At 46.8% G+C, this 17,407-nt stretch overlaps 1 protein-coding gene across 1 annotated transcript in view; it reads left to right on the top strand.

Annotated features, from left to right (window-relative positions):
• The window catches only part of GFRA4 (GDNF family receptor alpha 4), a 36,839-nt gene extending 19,682 nt beyond the window's left edge, over nucleotides 1–17,157 (top strand). The window contains exons 4-7 of the mRNA XM_063310436.1: nucleotides 3,885–3,997; nucleotides 5,131–5,265; nucleotides 9,458–9,615; nucleotides 16,794–17,157. Coding sequence (XP_063166506.1) covers nucleotides 3,885–3,997; nucleotides 5,131–5,265; nucleotides 9,458–9,615; nucleotides 16,794–16,937 — 550 coding nt within the window. The 3' untranslated portion in view covers nucleotides 16,938–17,157. The remainder of the gene's footprint in view (nucleotides 1–3,884; nucleotides 3,998–5,130; nucleotides 5,266–9,457; nucleotides 9,616–16,793) is intronic.
• Nucleotides 17,158–17,407: the final 250 nt, after the last annotated feature.

Genomic DNA, 17,407 nt, shown 5'->3' with positions numbered 1-17,407 from the left:
TCCTCTGTCAGGTTAAGTGGGTTGTGTGAACCCGGTCTGAGTCATCGGAGGCAAAATGTTCACCTGAGGGGCACCAATTTCTCCTGACCTCACTCCAGGGGCGTGTTGGGCATTGACATCCATGGCACCACCAACGGATGGAGGGGGAAGGAACCTACTGACACAAGTTTTGCTGCCTGTACTGTAGTTTTACTCCCTGCCCAGGCAGGCAGGCAGGCTGGACTAGATGACCTCTAAGATCCCCGCAACCTTTGCATTCTGAGAGCAATCTCTGTCTTTGACATCCTGAATCACAGGATTGGAATCGCCCTGAATCTCACCCTCTCTCCTCTTGCTCCATCTGGAACAAAAATCCAAATAAAAGCCATGCTCTGAAGGTTTCCAGAGCTTAATAAAATGTTCTTTGTGCCCACGGTGGCCTTGGGGGAAAATGTGGTCTGCTGTTGCCATTGCTGGCTTCATCTTAGCAGAGGTCCCTGTGTAATGCCCAGGGCTCAGACGGGGCCAAGGCCCACTCACCCGGCATTCTCGGATGCCCGCATTCCCTGGCATCCTGGACAATCAGTCACAGGAAGCGTAATGGTACGTGGGAAAGACCTTGGGAGACCAGGCAAAGCAACGCTGCCAAGGGAGTGGCCAGATAAGAGGGAGCATAGCCCGCCCCTGCATAATGAGTAGAGCAAGGGGCTCAGCAGGGACCCTCCCTAAGTTCTCGGGCTGGGAAGGAGACGGCGGGAGACCTGCACTTTCAGACCTGCAAGATTCTGTTAATGCAGCCTTACAATAAAGTAGAATGAGCTCATCTGGCCGTGTTTCCTGTCTGGTCCACCTGTGTGGGCTGACAGGAAGCCAGCAGAAGAAGGCTTCTCCATTGGAGGAACTTCTTCAGGCAGGAGGAAGAGGAGCGGCAGTTCACCCCAAGCAGCCCTCGCCCAGATGCACATCGACAGCCCAGATTTGGGGGAGCAGAGAGCAGGAGAACATTCTGTGCGGGGAGAGGCCTCTCGGGCAGTCCTTCAATGGCTTAATTCCCAGCTGACTGAGACTGAATCCAGTGTGTTTGGGTAGAGGGACTTTCCAAAACGGTTTGGGGCAAACACCCCTACACAGTCTTGAACCCTGGACCGAAAGGCACCCAAATAGCTAAATTTGCAAAATCAGAGCAAAAATGTCGGGCAGCTCAGCAACCCCAACCTTTAAGAAAGATAGCTTGCAGCAGCCTTCAGTTCTGCAAGTCCTCAGCCTGGCACCTTCCAGCGGTGGGAAATTATAATAGGAGCCAGTTTGCCGCTGTGATCAAGATGCTGGTCTAGAAACTGGGAGTTTTAGTCCCCTCTAAAGCACTGAAGCCGGCTGGGTGACTTTGGGCCAGTCCCTCTCTCTATCTCTCTCAGCCCAACTCACCACACAGGGTTGTCGTTCTGGGGAAACTAGGAGGCAGGAGCACTGAGTACATACGCCACCTTGAGTTGTACAGAATAAAAGGAGGATATAAACCTGATAATAAGTAAAACACCCATCATTCCATCAGTACCGGGATGACCTCAAGGCGTGCCCTTAACTGCATCTTTATATTCCAGAGCAATTTTGGTTTTGTTGTAATTGCAAATAACACCAGTGATCAGGGGGACAAGCCAACAAAGATGGAGACAGAATTTAACTTCTTCCTGTCCGGAGAAAAATCCCTATTCTCAAATTCAGATTGGGGGAGGGGAAGGAGGGAATCCCCTGTTGAGCCTTAAAGAGGCCTAGTGGGATGGAAAAGATTTGTGTCAAAACACTTCAGGTCAGAAACTAAAAACCAATCCAGAGCTGCTTTGAACGTGAATGGAATCCTTTTTCTTGCAAAGCCAAATACTCAGTGCAGAGCGCACGCCCAAGCGTGTCTTGACCACTCAGAGCCGATTCCGGTTTAAGATGGGACCACCAGGGCTGCCCCCCTCCCCGATCGCAACCAAGCCCCGTTTCCGCCCTTCCCAAATTTCTGCCACCTGCCCAGGGGGCTGGAGATTTCTTACTCAAGAGGAGGCCACCAAGGGCTTCTGCAAATCCCAAGTTCCACCAAGAGGATGCAGCTGTCACCTTCCGTGGCCCTTCCATTTGCAAAGGAGAAGAAAGAGGAAATGCAACGCGTGGCGAACAGCTCTGGGTCCTGAGCTGACTTGAATTCGTGGCTGGCCATCATCAGGTCTCCTTGCAGGCCCAGCGCTGGGGAATAGGAATAACTGGCTTGTGTGGCTGTGTGTGTGTGTGTGTAAGAGTGTGTGTGTGTGTGTGTGTGTGTGTGTGCTAAAGCACAGCTTCAGCTTTGGCAAGGCTTCCCAACACCTTTTTTGTTTCCACACCGGACCATATGTTGCCACCGCTCTCACCATCACAGCTCACCATTGCTTGTGCCGTGTTTATTCTTTACGCAGCGGGTTCTGCACACCCGCTCACATCGAAAATAGCATCAGCTGTGAAGGATGTTTGTGGCTGTCACAGAAATGGGAAGCAAGAATTGCTGGCACGAGGACAAGGCGAAGAGGCGGGAGGCTGTGGAACCCAGCACCAAGCCATGCGCTTGGGCACCTTGCCTCTGCCTTCTGGCTTGCCTTGGATTACTGACTGGGGAGGTGGAAAGCCACTTTTCTGCGAGGGAAACAGTCACTGCAGATGTGCTCCTTCAAGGGGCATTGAGTAGCTTCTCCTGTCCCACCTGGCTGAGCAAGAAATGAATTCCTTTAGGCTTGCTATCTGATTAGGTACCTGCGGATAGTCGCGGATCTGCAGTTGGGAATTTCCTAGCAATCAGCCATGTGCAGAGCATTACAACATCTCTGTTATGGCTTCTGCTAAATGTGTCTTCTGTGCCAAGTCTTCTGTCTTTGTTTTCTTGGCTGTCCACAGTCTTCTCCAACAGCAAAGTTCAAAGGCGTCAATACTCTTCCTCTCCGGCTTTTCCAAAGTCCCACTTTTGCTTCCATAGGACCATTGTCCAAATCTTTCCATAGAAAAAGGGCAACAGGTTGTTGGATGCATCGTGCCTGTTCCCCAAATTGTTGATGCAGAATAGAGGAAGGATCACCTAGTGTCCCACTTTCCACCTCTACTCTGCTGCTGGCCATGCTTTCCAGTGGCTCTAGAAAGCATTGTGTCCTTTTGATACAAGTAGGTAGATAGAGAAATCATGTAAAATTCCGTTGTACACATCTCACAGAGGTAGAGATCTTTTGCAAGCCTTTCATCCCTTTCTTTTGCCCATGAACTGTTTGATCTTGGCTGATGTTTAATAAATAAATCAAGACTGGAATTTTTTTGTCATAGCTGAACTGAATGGCCTGTGTGCTTGCTCTGGTACGGGCAGAGGGATTGATTGAGAGTGTCCTGGTTGCAGACTAAGCTGGAAATCACCCACTGCGATTTTATTTATTCATTCCTCTATTGCTTGCTTGCTTGCTGCTATCTTGCTGTCTCTATCTACGTATCTATCATCTCTCTCTCTCTCTATGTATATATATATATATATCTGTCATCTCTATTGTCTATCATTTATATCATTATATCTATCTATCTTTCTGTCTGTCTGTCTGTCATCTCTCTCTCCCTCTCTCTCTCCCTCTCTATCATCTCTATTTCTGTCTATTGTCGATCTATCTATCATTTCTCTATCATCTCTCTATCTATCTATCATCTCTCTATCTCCACCTATCATCTCTCTGTCTATCCAATTTATATACTGCCCAACTCCCAACAACGGGTGGCTTTTTTTTCCAATCCAGGACTTAAATCTATGCCTCAAAATACATTTTCTATCACACCTTTATGTGCCCAGCCAGCAAGGAACAGCAGCTCAATCCTGTTCTTAACAGCACCCCATATGCACCCCTTCCTCTCTCTCCTAGATCCCGTTATGCCGAATTCCAGGTCAACTGCCAGCCGTCTGGGCTCCTCTTGGGAACGGGGTGCCTGAAAGAAAACTATGCGGCCTGCTTATTGGCCTACACCGGCATCGTAGGTAGGGAACCTGGGATTTGTTGGAAGGGTATTGGGAAGGGCAAGGGGATTTGGTGTTGCTGCTGTTGGCTGCTAGAAAAATCAAGGGGAGGTAGAGGTGGTAAGAGGAGCAAAGCACATTATTGATCCCACTAAGAGTGGGAGCCACTACTGAAGATAGCATTCAAGGTCCAGGACTTGTTTCACTAAACCAATGTTTCTCAGCCTCAGTGTCTTTAGGATGTGTGGACTTCAACTCCTCCCAGAATTCTCCAGCCAGCATTCTGGCTGGGGAATTCTGGGAAATGAAGTCCATACATCTTAAAGTCACCAAGGTTGAGAAACACTGATATAGAGTGCGCTGTGGTCGAAGCAAGGCTAGCTTGACCAAAGGTGTTTGGTTCTTGAGTGTACAAACTCATGCACACACGTGGGCAAGCTGGTGTGCACTGCAGGGTTAGAATTTGATGTCTCTGTTTGGGAAGGCATTCTCCCATCATTGCGTTTCGTTCAGCCTCACCCAACCTGGCATCTTCCCAACGTATTAAAATGAGTGTCCAAAAATTCCCAACTAACAGAGAGGCTTTGGCTAGCTTCATTTTATCTATCTATCTATCTATCTATCTATCTATCTATCTATCTATCTATCTATCTATCTATCAAATTTGTCACTGCCCATCTCCTCCAACTGGAGGGACTCTGGGAGGTTTACAATATAGAATAAAATATACAATAAAAATTCGAATAAATATATGATAAAATTCTAATAAAATCCCATTAAAACTAAAACAATTTCTTAACTACCCTCTTAACTACTATTTTCCTGGTGTTCTGCAGTCTGTTATCAGCCATGGCCAGAATGATGGAGCTGTGATGGCGGGATGGAGAAAAGGAATGGAGACAACGGTGTCTGAATTAAGAGAGGTCTCTCTATACGTCTTGGGGTGAACTCTGTACAGCAGTGTTTCTCAACCATGGCCATTTTAAGATGGGTGGACTTCAACTCCCAGAATTCCCCAGCCAGCCTAGCTGGGGAAGTCCACCCATCTTAAAATGGCCAAGGTTGAGAACACTGCTCTAGATTGTCCACACCAACTTTGAAGGCTTTCCTTCACTTCTTAGAGATGTTCTCTGTTCCTTCCCTCACCGTGGCAGGCAGCACCATCACGCCCAACTACATTGATAACTCAACCTCCAACATTGCACCCTGGTGCACTTGCAACGCGAGTGGGAACAGGCAGGAGGAATGTGAGCACTTCCTGCACCTTTTCACCGAGAATCCCTGCCTCCGTAAGTATTGCACGTCGCCCCGTTGATCTCTTGTGCAAGGGCACCACCTTGGAGGGATTGGAGCGGGGAAGCGGGTCACTCCACACCCCCCACACCAACTGCCTCCCCTGACTAGAGGGCCCGGTGGGACCACAACACAACACGCCTAGATGGGGTTGTATTGCTTGGGACTGTGGTCCTTGGGGATGATGGATAGCTAGATGTTTTTAAAAAAACAAGCTTTCCCAATTGTCTTCTTTACCTGCAACAGCCCTGCAAGGATGAGAAGGCCTTTCTCACAGTCATGTGCGCCTTAGTCTCCTCCTGCTTGGATTACTGCAATGCGCTTTCTGTGGGGCTGCCCTTGAACACTATTCCGAAGCTGCAGCTGGTCCCAATTGCAGCAATGTAGGTAGTTCTGGGTGTGCCTCCATATGCCCATGGGACACCACTACTTCACGAGCTGCACTGGGCTGCAGGTGCCATTCAAGGTGCTGGTTGTTATCTTTAAAGCCCTTCATGGCACAGGACTGGCTAATTTGCAAGGCTGTCTGTCTGCCTTTAGGTCTGCTTGTCCCTCTGGCTCTGACAGAGTTGGCACTCTCTGGGTGCCCTCTATCAAGCAGTGCCATCTGATGGGGTCAGGAAGGGCCCCTTCTCTCGTGCAGCACCTGCCCTCTGGAGGCAGGTGGCCCTGAGCCTGTTGGCCTTCCGTGGGGCACTGAAGACATGGCTGTCCCCATGGGGGTTGGGCCAGAGGGCTGAGTGAGCCCTTCTTAGAGGGGTGGTGAAATATAGTACTTGGTGTCCTGGATTGCCAGTCAGTTCTGGGTTTGATATGCTTTGTTTTTATGACGGTTTTTAAACATGTCTGTAAGCCAGCCAGAGTTGTTTTCTGAGTTGGGTGGCCATACAAGAGGGAGGGAAGGCAGGCAGGCAGGCAGGCAGGCAGGCAGGCAGGCAGGAAGGAAGGAAGGAAGGAAGGAAGGAAGTGGGAAAAGGAGGGAGGGTTTTGATTGCCATCTTAACTTTTTCAACCAACCTCCTACGGATGCTCCTGGACAGGACTATATCACGTGTCTAGGCAGGTCCACAATTTTGTTTTTTCTCATTTGAAGGAATGAGAGGGAGAGTAAGTATGTGGGTATGTTTGAGGTTCTTCCCCCTTTATTTTTCCTGCCTCATGGGAACTATGGCCAAACGGGATCACTGTGTGGAACAAAACAGATGTCAAAGGCTGGGAAATGAGTTGTTCTGAATCTGTTGCTTTGAAGAGGCAGGGAGAACTGCCATTAAACCCCGGTCAGCGAAAACTTTGAAGAGAGGTTGGAAATTTCAGCAAGACAAAGATCCAAATCTTCCCACCAAATGAAGTATGTTAGGAAAGAAAGATAAAGTTTTTGCAATAGCCTTCACCATCTCCAGACACTGACATTATTGAAAAATTTGGGAGAATCTCAAACATACAATCTGTGCAAGAATGCTTAAGAATATTTTTGAGCAGGACAAGTTCTGCAAGAAAGAGTGGGGGAAAATATCCAAAGGCAAGAACAGGAAAATCTCTTAGCTGGAAACTTTGGAAGTTATTATTTCTCCCAAAGCACTCAACATACATCCAAACTTCTGCGCCTGTTTTCTTATTTTGAATTGGCAAACAATTGCTTATAAATGCTATGTTGGAGTTTAAATTTAGTAGAGAGATGCTGGGTTTCCCTGAAGCAGGCAGAAGTGTGCCAGTTTCTCTTCACTAAGGGATCCACTGAATAATGCCATCTGATCCAAGGGGCTTAAATGTTTGCAAACAATTTTATAGAGGGCTTAATTGAAATGCTCTGCAGCAGGCTGATCCCTTGCACATCGCCACCTTCTTTCAGATCTACAATCAGAGCTCTCTCTCTAGCCAGGCCTTGTCCTTGCAACTTCTTTGAGTTTTGGAGGGGGGAGATTTATTGTCAGGCCTGGTGTGAATCCTGATGCTAATCCTGACTAGGTGCGAGACCGTGACGGAAGAGACTTTGGAGTGAGCCAAACCTGCCTGTTCCCAAACAGATGTCTTGGTCCTTGAGGACGAGAGCGGAGGGCCTTGTAAGGGGGTGGCAGGTGGGGGGGGGGAACCTTTCCAAATGACTGAAACAGCCTCAGCTCAGAAGGGAATGAGTCTGGATGTGTCAAAACTCACCAAGGATGCAAAACGGCCCAGCCTCAAGGCGAGGTGACAAGATTGCGGCCAGAAGGACATTGGTCCGGTTTGAACAGCTGGCAAGGGCAGATCGTCTGGGAGTTGGCTTGTCACTGGCTGTCCTATTTATTTATTCATTCATTTATTAGCAGCAAGGAGAGGGGCCCGGCTCTGTGGCTTTGCTTCTGCGTGCAGGAAAGGAGGCTCACCTGACCAATTTCTGCCTTGCTCCCATCTCCAAGTGGGCTGCTGGGTTGAGCTGGGGGCGATGAAGGGCAAGCTTTTTGCTCAGGGAGAGTCAGGGGTGGAAATGCCTAGCCGTTGGCTCTGTCCATGTGGTGATGGCTCTAAGCCAGGGTTCCTCAACCGTGGCAACTCTAAGCTGTGCGGACTTCAACTCCCAGAATTCCCCAGCCAGCTTTTCCAGGTAGGGAGTGTGATTTGTATTTATTTTTATTTTTTATTTATTTATCCTATTTTTCCACCACCCATCTCAGAAACGACTCTGGGCTAATGCTTTTTCTTTCGGACAAGGACTTGAAAATACCCTCCCCAGTTGCCCGGCTTTGTGCTGCCATCTGTACGATACGCCACACCATTACTTAGGTTTAGAACTTCTTAAAATAGTACTTTATTTTGATTTATTTTAGTATTTTTATTCTTAATGATTTTTAGATCCTATCATGCTTACTGTTTTTCTGTTTTATATATACCTGTGTATAACGGGGGAAGCATGGAAGGCATCCGAGCAAGAGAACTGGCTGGCCTGTTTCTAAGTTATTGTTTCACTGCAATGATTTTCTTTGTGTGCGTCGAGTGGTGGCAGTGGGACTCATCAACCAGTTCAAAAATCAAAAAGAGAACAAATAAAAGTAAGAACCAGCAGTGAAACCCCATAATTATAAAATTATAAATAACGGCTCCCAAATTCAGAAGAGCTCTAACTCTGGGAAGATTTAATTGCCCAGCTGTGTTTGAGAGGAAATTACGGGGCATCCCATTCCAACATCCCATTTGCTCCTGCGGTGAGGGAGTTCCCGAAACATTAACCCACATTTTGTTAGAATGCCCTTCTTAAAAAGATGTCGGGCTGCAGCTCATAAATCCCCCCGTCGAGTCAGATTTCCAGGCCACCCCGATCTGTTTTATTGTGTTGCTATTATCTGGTTGATGTGGTTTAATTTCTATGAACCTGGCTAAGTTTTGTTTTGCTGTTTGTGAAATACACCCGACTTGGACCACACCGGTTTTATAATTATTAAATTTCATGGGGCTTTTTACTTGCTGTCTCAGGGTTTGTTTTCCTTCTGGTTTTTGAGCTGGTGGGTTTTAGGGACTAAATGGTTTACATTGATAGAAATAATATTAATACAGTTTAATTACTGGTAGATTATATTTTGAATTGTATTTGTATCTGTAGTGGAGAAGTCGGAAACCATCTTTCGTTTCTTGATCTTTATAGTTTTTTCTTTTTTCTTTAGCTCTATTGTCTTGCTTTCCTTTATTTTCTACACTGTATTTCAACTATATATTTTGAAAGTGAATAAGTTCTTATTAAAAAAAAAAAAGGATGGTAATACTGCTACTACGTGTAGAGAGTCAGGAAGATGACCTTGATGGTGACATGCAGGAAGCATTTTTTAAGCGCAGAACGAGGAGATAACGTTAGGAAGCGGCTCAGACAGACACCTCCCTAATTCACATGGTAATAAGAAGTGGGAGAAGGTCCGGCACAATCAGACTTGCAAGTTTCTCTTAAGAAAAGTAGTTTTAGCCTCCCTGTGGCGTTGAGTTCCTGGCTTGGTCTACCTGATGGGGCTGCACTGTGCATGTGTGAGCATATATTTAAAGAAAACCCTCTCCGTAGAGATACCTAGCACACCAAGGAGAAGTACTTGCTTTTTCCCCTGAGATGCTGGTTTTCTATGTGAAAGGAGCATTCGGTCACACTCAACCCCAGCCTGCACTCCGGTGGGGCGGAAAGAGGGGCGCTGTGGGTGTATGGCTGGCAGGCCCCCTTTTCTTCTCCTTCAGAAAACGCCATCCAGGCCTTTGGCAACGGGACGCACCTGAGCGCAGCTGCCAGCCCCTCCACGTCCCCCACAATGCAGATGAGGAAGCAGGAGCGAAACAACGATAAAGTGGCCACCACCCTCCAGGAGAACGTCTTCGAACAGCTGGAGCCAACCCAGGTAGGCTGACGAACCAGGGCCTCTTTTGGACCGACCCACCCGGTCCGCACGCCAAGACATTTTCGGATCTCCTGGCTGCGTTCGCACAAGATGCTTGGTTAGCGTGTCGGACTCTGGCTGGTTGTTTGGGGCTGAGCGAAACCCAGCCCAGGTGGTTAGATGACAGGTCAGGGTACATGCAAAGCCAGAGAATGGGTGCATTGGATAACTGGGTTAGGGGGTTTGTGTGAACGCAGCCTCAGAGAGTAGAGATCAAGCTCCGAGCAGCTACTGTGTGCATCTGTTGGTTGGGAAAAGTATTTTTTATATATACTGCATTTATTGTGTATTTTTTAAATCCTTGTCAGCTGCCCAGAGTCGCCCACGTGAGGTGGGCAGCCGCCTGAATCGATTTAAATAAATAAATAACTGGCAAATTCCCTTCTTCTCTGATTGCAAACCAGCCTCCGCCACGCCCATTCTTTCCTTCTCCGGGGGGCTTGCTGAGATTCCTTTCTTACCCAGAGCTGCACCCTCTCAGGTGGGGGAGGAGGGGATCTGTGTGAGTTTATCCCCTTTGCCAGTTTCCCTGCACTTGTCAGCTTCAATCACTTCCTGGGGAGGAAGGGAGGCGGTTGCAAAGTGGCTAGCCAGCCTCAGTTCTCCCTCTTGCTACTCCTGGCAAAGTCTGCCTTGTGCCCTGGGCAAGTCCCTTTATTCCTCATTCATTTAGGGTTGGGAACAGCCCAACCAGGCGAAGCAGGCAACTTTAAGATCCCCAGGTGGAGTCCCAAAACTGGTTTCCTCCCATCCTAGATGCCCTGCCCTGATTGGTGGAAATGTTCCTGGCTGACTGGCAGGACACCGAAGAGGGGCGGCAGCAAACTGAGTGAGCAACACACACACACAGAGTTATCACGAGTGGGGCCTGCCTCAGTCAGAACAGCTTCATTCAGCAGCGATCCAGAACAAGGAAGGTGGGCAGGACAGGGATGGGCAACGGGGCCAGGAGGGCCCTTCATTCAGTTGCAGGAAGGACTGGCTGTGAGTCTAGGAAATCCTGTGTGGCATCAAAGAACTTGATCCCTGCAAGGTCCAAAAAAGGCAAGATGGCGGTTGTTCTGCACAACTGCTTCAATCATGCAGCCACGACTGCCACCTTGACTTTTGGGCACACATCCACACAAACACACACCATGATTGTTTGTATCAGTCCAACTTAAGTCTATCATCTATCTATCTACCTGTCTATCATCATCTATCATCTATCTCTATCTAAACGTCATCTATTTATTTATTTATCATCTATCTCTATCCATCAACTATTTATCATCTCTATCATCTATTTATCATCTATCCATTATCTATCTGTATCACCTATTTTTCATCTCTATCATCTATCTATCATCTCTATTTCTCTCTGTCTATCCATCATCTATTTATCATCTATCACCTATCAATCTCTATCATCTATTTTTCATCTCTATCTATCCCTCATCTATCATCTATATCTATCTATATCTATCCAGCATCTATCAATTTATCATCTCTATCATCTATCTATCTATCTATCAATCATATCTATCTATCTGTCTATCATCACCAATCCACCTGCCCAGCTTCAAAGCATCCTTCATTCCTGCTGCAGATTTTATGCAGCTGAAATACAGAACCGACCCCGTTTTCCTGCCTTTGGGGAGGAGCAGGGGTCCAAGCGTTGCCTTCCCTCCCATTTAACAAGCTGCTGCCCAGCTAGTGGATTTCATATCGGTGAACCTGGTTGTATCCCTGGCAATCAGCTTCAATTTCCTCCTAATTGGTTTCTAATCCCTATTAGAAGCTGCTTGTGAAAGCTCATATAAACATCGGGGGGTCCTTTCCGTGGGCAGCATCCCAACAAATAAAATCGAAAACATCAGAGTGTTCGGGCACCTAGCATTAGAGCACAGGAATCCTCCAGTTTCCTAAACAAACAAACAAACAAAAAACTGTCATAAAAGCAGGTTGGGGGGAAGAAAAATGGATTTTTATACGGCCAGTAGCATCAGGACTGAAGCCTGCAGCCTGGATTCTGGACGTGGGAGGATTAGCAAACAGGCCAAGTCAGCCACAGTCGCTTTTCTTGGTTTTAGCCTTCTTTCCCACCTTGGTGCTCCTCTTGGGGGGTCATCTGGTTGGGCTCAGTCACCATTCGTATTTCACCAGCTTGGTCGATGACCAGCATTTAAAAAAGAGAGAGGAGAGAGAGGGGGGCAGGGTGGAAGGAAGGAAGGAAGGATTAAGTGTGCAAATATGGAGTAAGTAAAGCCCCAGTTTATAGTCTAACTCTCTAGTAGGGCTCTTACCAGGACTATCATAACTGGCTGCAAAATTGCAGTGACCTTTAGGTGACAGCATAGAGATAAGTGCCTTTTACCCTCTGCTGCCCTCTGGGGTTGGACCACAGTATTGCAGCTCAGGCATGGTAGTCCCAGGCCCCAGCTTTTGACCCGTTGCCTCTTGGCCTGCAGCCCTGGGTGCAAAGATAACACTGAGGCTTTCCCTCCGCCCCTTCTCCACCCTCCTCACTCCTGAACCGAGCTGCTCTTTTATGCACCCTTGGCTCGTCTGCCATATATTTCCTTTTGTAGCAGACCTCAATTTGGTCTCTCATGCCCCTGTTGCTCTAAGAAAGCTTTTGCAGGTCTGCATCCTTCAAGGCTCATTTTCATCCTTTTTCATCTTTTTAATACATTTTAATTAGGATTTAATTAGGATTTAATTGGAATGTTTCAATTCAGTAAAAGTATACAAAACAAAACAAAAAAGATAGAAAGGAAGAAAAAAAAGGAAAGGAATGAAAAGAGAAGAAAACATACCATCAGGCCTTCCGCTCTTCTTTCTATCGAGTATGTCAGTCAAACTTTTATTAGTTCAAACAAAACCATTAACAAACCGTTTGAAAGCAAAAGAGGAGGACCAAGCATAAAACACAAGCTAAAAGAATAATGCAGAATATTATTGTCACTATTGTTACCACTGTAAACTACGTCTCTGGGACTAAAAAAGCAGAGTATTATTTGTCTAAAACTAAGGCATAAAGCTAAAAATCTAAGACAGAAGTAGGTTAAAATAAAATAGAATAAAGCAACATCTATCTATATGTACTTAGTTTTAAACAGTTCGTTAATTGTTTCGTTCTGTACTGGTCTTCGACTGAAATAAAGTTTGACTGACTATTGAATAACTATCATCTTATTCTTTTCCCCATCCTCTTTGGCCCCTTTGAATCCCCAAATCCTGAAATCATCCATTCCATCTTTTCTTCTTTCAACAGAAAGGCCATATAAGGTTTCTGGTCTTTCAGAACAAATCTTTGTCATTTTCTCTCTGACCAGACCGGTCAGCTTCACCATTCCTGCACGTTCAGTTAATTTCATCATCCAATCTTCCACTGTAGGTATTTCATTACTTTTCTAACATTTTGCTTGTAATAATCTTGCCGCACCCCAAGGCTCATTTTCCTGCATTCGGACCGGGATTTGGAGGGATATGATCAAAGGGCAAAGGAGCTGCTGATTTGCACGTGAGACAGAAGAGGGGATAACGCAACAGGGACATCAGGGACATCCATTTCAACGTTTGGCATCTCCTGGTTCTGCAGACAGTAGTGCAAAAGTGGCCAGCTTTGTCTCCTTCTGGGATGTATTTTTCATCTTCTTGGTGGTCTCCCATCCAAGTCCTAACCAAGCCCAACCTGGTTTTGCTTTTTGAGATCAGTCAATGTTGCTCAGGGGCGCCACCTGCTGGGGGGAGAAAACAGACGTTCCTACTAACCCCTTTTTCTCTGCAAATTCTTCCTCTCCGTCATTTGCCTCCACCTCTCTCAATGTCAGCCTGGTTTTTCCACTCCTGGGGAACACCGATTGAGGGAGAGGGTGCAGAAGAAAAGAGCAGATCTAAGGGTGCCCATCATCAGCAACTGCCGCTCCTTCCTTACAAATACTCTTCAAGTCGCTGAATGCTGAGATTAAATCTAAATTCCCTGGAGTTGCAGCTCTTCCCCAGCACACGGACATCTTGTCTATTTCTTAAAACGGAAAAGAAAGAAAAAAACCACTTAATCCTCCCCATTTCTTGAAAGCCCTGCATATGCCACCGAGCCTGGTGTGATAACCATGCCTCTAGGTGAACTTCGCTAGCTGTATTTAACTCCTGGGGGAGCCCAGAGGCTGCCCGGATGAGAGAGGCACTAAGCCGATTGCAAACTCCTGCAACCGATTTCGGAGGATGATCAAGGCCCCCCCAGCTCCAGCAGAGACGCTGGGTGCCGAGGCTTGCCTCCTGCCTGACTTTTCCTCCTAAAACTGCCTTCCCTTCGCTCAGGTCCAGAGCTGGATGGTTCCCAGATTCCCAAGCTTTCTTCAAAATGAGGAAGCCAGACAGGGAAGCCCAAGGGATGAAAAGGGTTCTGCTGCAAATCTGAGGTCTCTGCTCCCACAGGGGGGCAAGTGATGCAGCTTAAAAGGAAGCATGCAATTGAAAACTGTGGGTAAAGCAACCACGGTTACTTTGAAAAGGAGGAGGTACGTCGAGGCGATGTGCATTTTAAGAGCCTGTGCCGATGAAATGCATGTGTCAAAGGCTGCTCTTTTTAAAAAAGAAAATCTTAAAGTTTTGCAGGCAAACTGTGCTAGATGGATTAGGGGCAGATGTCCAAAAATGTTCTAGCCTTAAAAAAATCTCTAGAAAAACACACCAGTCTGGAACGTCCCGTTGACGCACATGGTAGAACAGAAATGCTTTTGCACCCTTGGCGCATCCACAGGGGAGGAGGGCCATGCGCATTGCACGCAGGTGGTTGCAACGCTCGCAGCTAAGGTTGTAAGGGGTTTGGGGGGGGAATTGCCCCCATGTTCGCTGCTGCATATTTGGCTAATGATGCACTGAAGCCTTGCCAGCACTTTTCCCAGAGTCATTATCTGGTGCCCTTGTCTGAGTGTCTGCGGCAAGAGTTATCCCTAAGAAGAGTTGAGGAGGGTCATCCACAAGGGGACACAGCCCTTTTGTATACATGCAACACTTCAATTGCACCATCATGGCCTCCATTTTGACTTTTCTCCCCCAGCAGATGGCCCTGGGGTGGATAGGGTTATGGGCTGGCTGGGTTAAGCAGTTTTTGCAAATTGGGGCAGAGAGGGAAGCTTACAGCCAACACCTGGGGAGATCTGAAAGGGCTGGTGGGGGAAACTCAGCCAACAGATTTGTCAATCAGTTCACAGTTCTCTGGGGATCTCCATCCAAAAGAAATAAAGCAGAGGTTGGTCTGGTGCTCTGAGAAACAAGGCCCAAGTAAGAATCTTGTTTTGATTTTTCTTTCTAAAGTGTCTACGGTGCTTTTCCCCAGCCAGAGAATCGATTTATTGGTTATGTGCCATCATGCTGGCATCGACTCTTAGCAACCACACAGAAAGCGTTTTTCCAGGAGGGTCTGTCCAAGCAGCTTTTCCAATGGTGTCCCGTCGCCACTGTAATGGAGCCTGTTTGCTCCCTTTCACTTAAAAAAAAGAGGATATCAGTGACCGCCTTCTTAAGTAATTTAATCAAAATTAAGTAATTTAAGTAAAAACTTGGATGTTGGCCAGGTGATTGATTCGTTCAGAAGACCAGATAGTTGGGCAAAACCAGAGGAAAGGAAGGCACTGAGTGATGTAACAGGCAAAGCGTTGGGCAAGATTTCAACTTCCATTTGGGGTGAACCACCTCCCATTCCTGCCTCTCTTCCTGGAGAATTGTGGAGATCCTGTTTCAGCTCTGCTTCTGAACTCCCTGGCATCAGTACAAGAAGCATGCTGGCTGGGGAATTCTGGGAGTTGAAGTCCACACATCTTAAAGTTGCCAAGGTTGAGAAACATGGATGAAGTGGGACAGTGTCTGGATCAGCCGTGGCCTCCCCCTTGCTGGATGCTTTCAAATGTGGCCCAGAAGGTCACCTGTCAGGGATGGTTTTGTAGATTCCAGCACAGAACAGAGGGTTGGACTAGATGACCTCCAACTCCCCTACTCATACCTTCTAGAAATCGACAAGTCTATGAAAAGTTAATATAACACAAAACAAATCAATAATGTCCACAATGATTCTTTGTGCATTTCTTCAAAAGCAAGCCCTAGTTCGCCCAAAGTGTCTTGCGCTACCTTAATTGATCTTAATTAATTAATCAATCCATCCTGGTTTAGGCATTCATCGATCAACTGCCACTCCATCAGACACCAGAGTCCTAAAACAAGGAAAAGGTCATTTAGACACCTTTAAACCATGAGGATACACACCTGGCAATCGAGAATAACACCTTGTACATCTGAGAAAATAGGTCATTCTCTTTAAAAGTTTATGTTATAGTAAAACCTTTAATGGGCCATCGCAGTTCTATTGCAGTGGACTCCAAGGGTTTTCCCTCTGGCCGTGACATAAAATTGTGGCAGTGATTTGTTGTGAGGCACTTAAGAACCAAATGAGCTAGTTGACATTCACTTTTCACACACAGACACACAATGGGTGGTACCAGAGCTTCGGTCGTAAAATGCCAACCTCGCAGTTGGACAGTTAGCAGTTCAATCCCAAACTTTAGCATGAAGTCAGTGAAGAATTACTCTACCAAATGAAGCAAAGGTTGGGTTCAATCTAGGCCACTTTCCTATGCACTGGATTCATCGGGGAGTGCTTAACCATGATTTACTGAATAAACCCCCATTGCCTAGTTCAGCTATGCCAGGCCAAAATCAACCAACCACAAGATGACGGCGTGGTTGTGTGAAGCCACCCCAGGTCTATGAAGCATCTATGTTTATAGAACCACCCTATCAGCATGGACATTTAGGAATCTGCCTCTGTACTTAATTAATTCATTGCATTCATTGGGTTTAGATCAAGCTTTTTCTGCTGCAGCCAAAGGAAGTGCACATGGGAACATTAGTTCCCATGTCATCACTTTCAATGACTGTTAGCTGCCCAGAGTCATGAATCTGAGATGGGCGGCCATATAAACTGAGATAATAAATAAACTTTCCTCATTTTATCCCCACAACAATCTTCTGAGGTCAGATGGGCTGAGAGAGGGGACTGGGTATCCTGGTGCCAGTCCAATGCCTTCACCACCACACCACCCTGGGAACAGATGAGGTCCATCTTCTCATGTCCACCATTTCTGTTGTTGTTCTAGATATCTGCAGAGGAGACGTTGTTGCGTGATGCAAGTCACCTTGGATCCAGCGCATCCAACTCTGCCTTGGCATTGACGGTTGACATCTGGATGATGGTGTGGAGTTCCACAGCCACCAGTACTGTCCTCCTGATGGCCATGTGAATGAGAGAAAGGCCTTGCTCAAGAGCAGCAACAGAGTGGCCACTCTGTCTTGTTTTTTCCAACTTGGGACGCAGGAGGGTGGTCACACCCGCCGCCATCTTCCTCCGCATCGACTTTGTAGAAAGGAAAGAGAAGAGGAAAGAAGCTCATCCCATGAACTTGTCTGTGAATGCCTTTCTGATGAGCAAGCGTGGTCATCCAGAGGAGGAGTCAGCAATGACTCTCTTCAAGAAATCCATTGTAGATGTGTGCTGAAGTCACAGACAGAACTAATTCATACATGAGCGTCTTTCTTCATTTTGACCAATGAGTCAAAACTGCCTTCTTTGGTGCAATGAAGCCATCTTACCTGCCACCCAATATGAGAAGATCTTGCTGTCATCTTGGAAAACCTTCTGAAACCAGGCTGAGATCCAAGGTCTCCATGCTTGGAGTGAGTAAACTGACTGCTTCACCACACCAATGTCTGG

The sequence above is a fragment of the Candoia aspera genome, chromosome 8, assembly GCF_035149785.1.
Source record: "Candoia aspera isolate rCanAsp1 chromosome 8, rCanAsp1.hap2, whole genome shotgun sequence".
Classification (NCBI taxonomy): domain Eukaryota; kingdom Metazoa; phylum Chordata; class Lepidosauria; order Squamata; family Boidae; genus Candoia; species Candoia aspera.
This window is presented reverse-complemented; position numbering and strand designations above follow the sequence as displayed.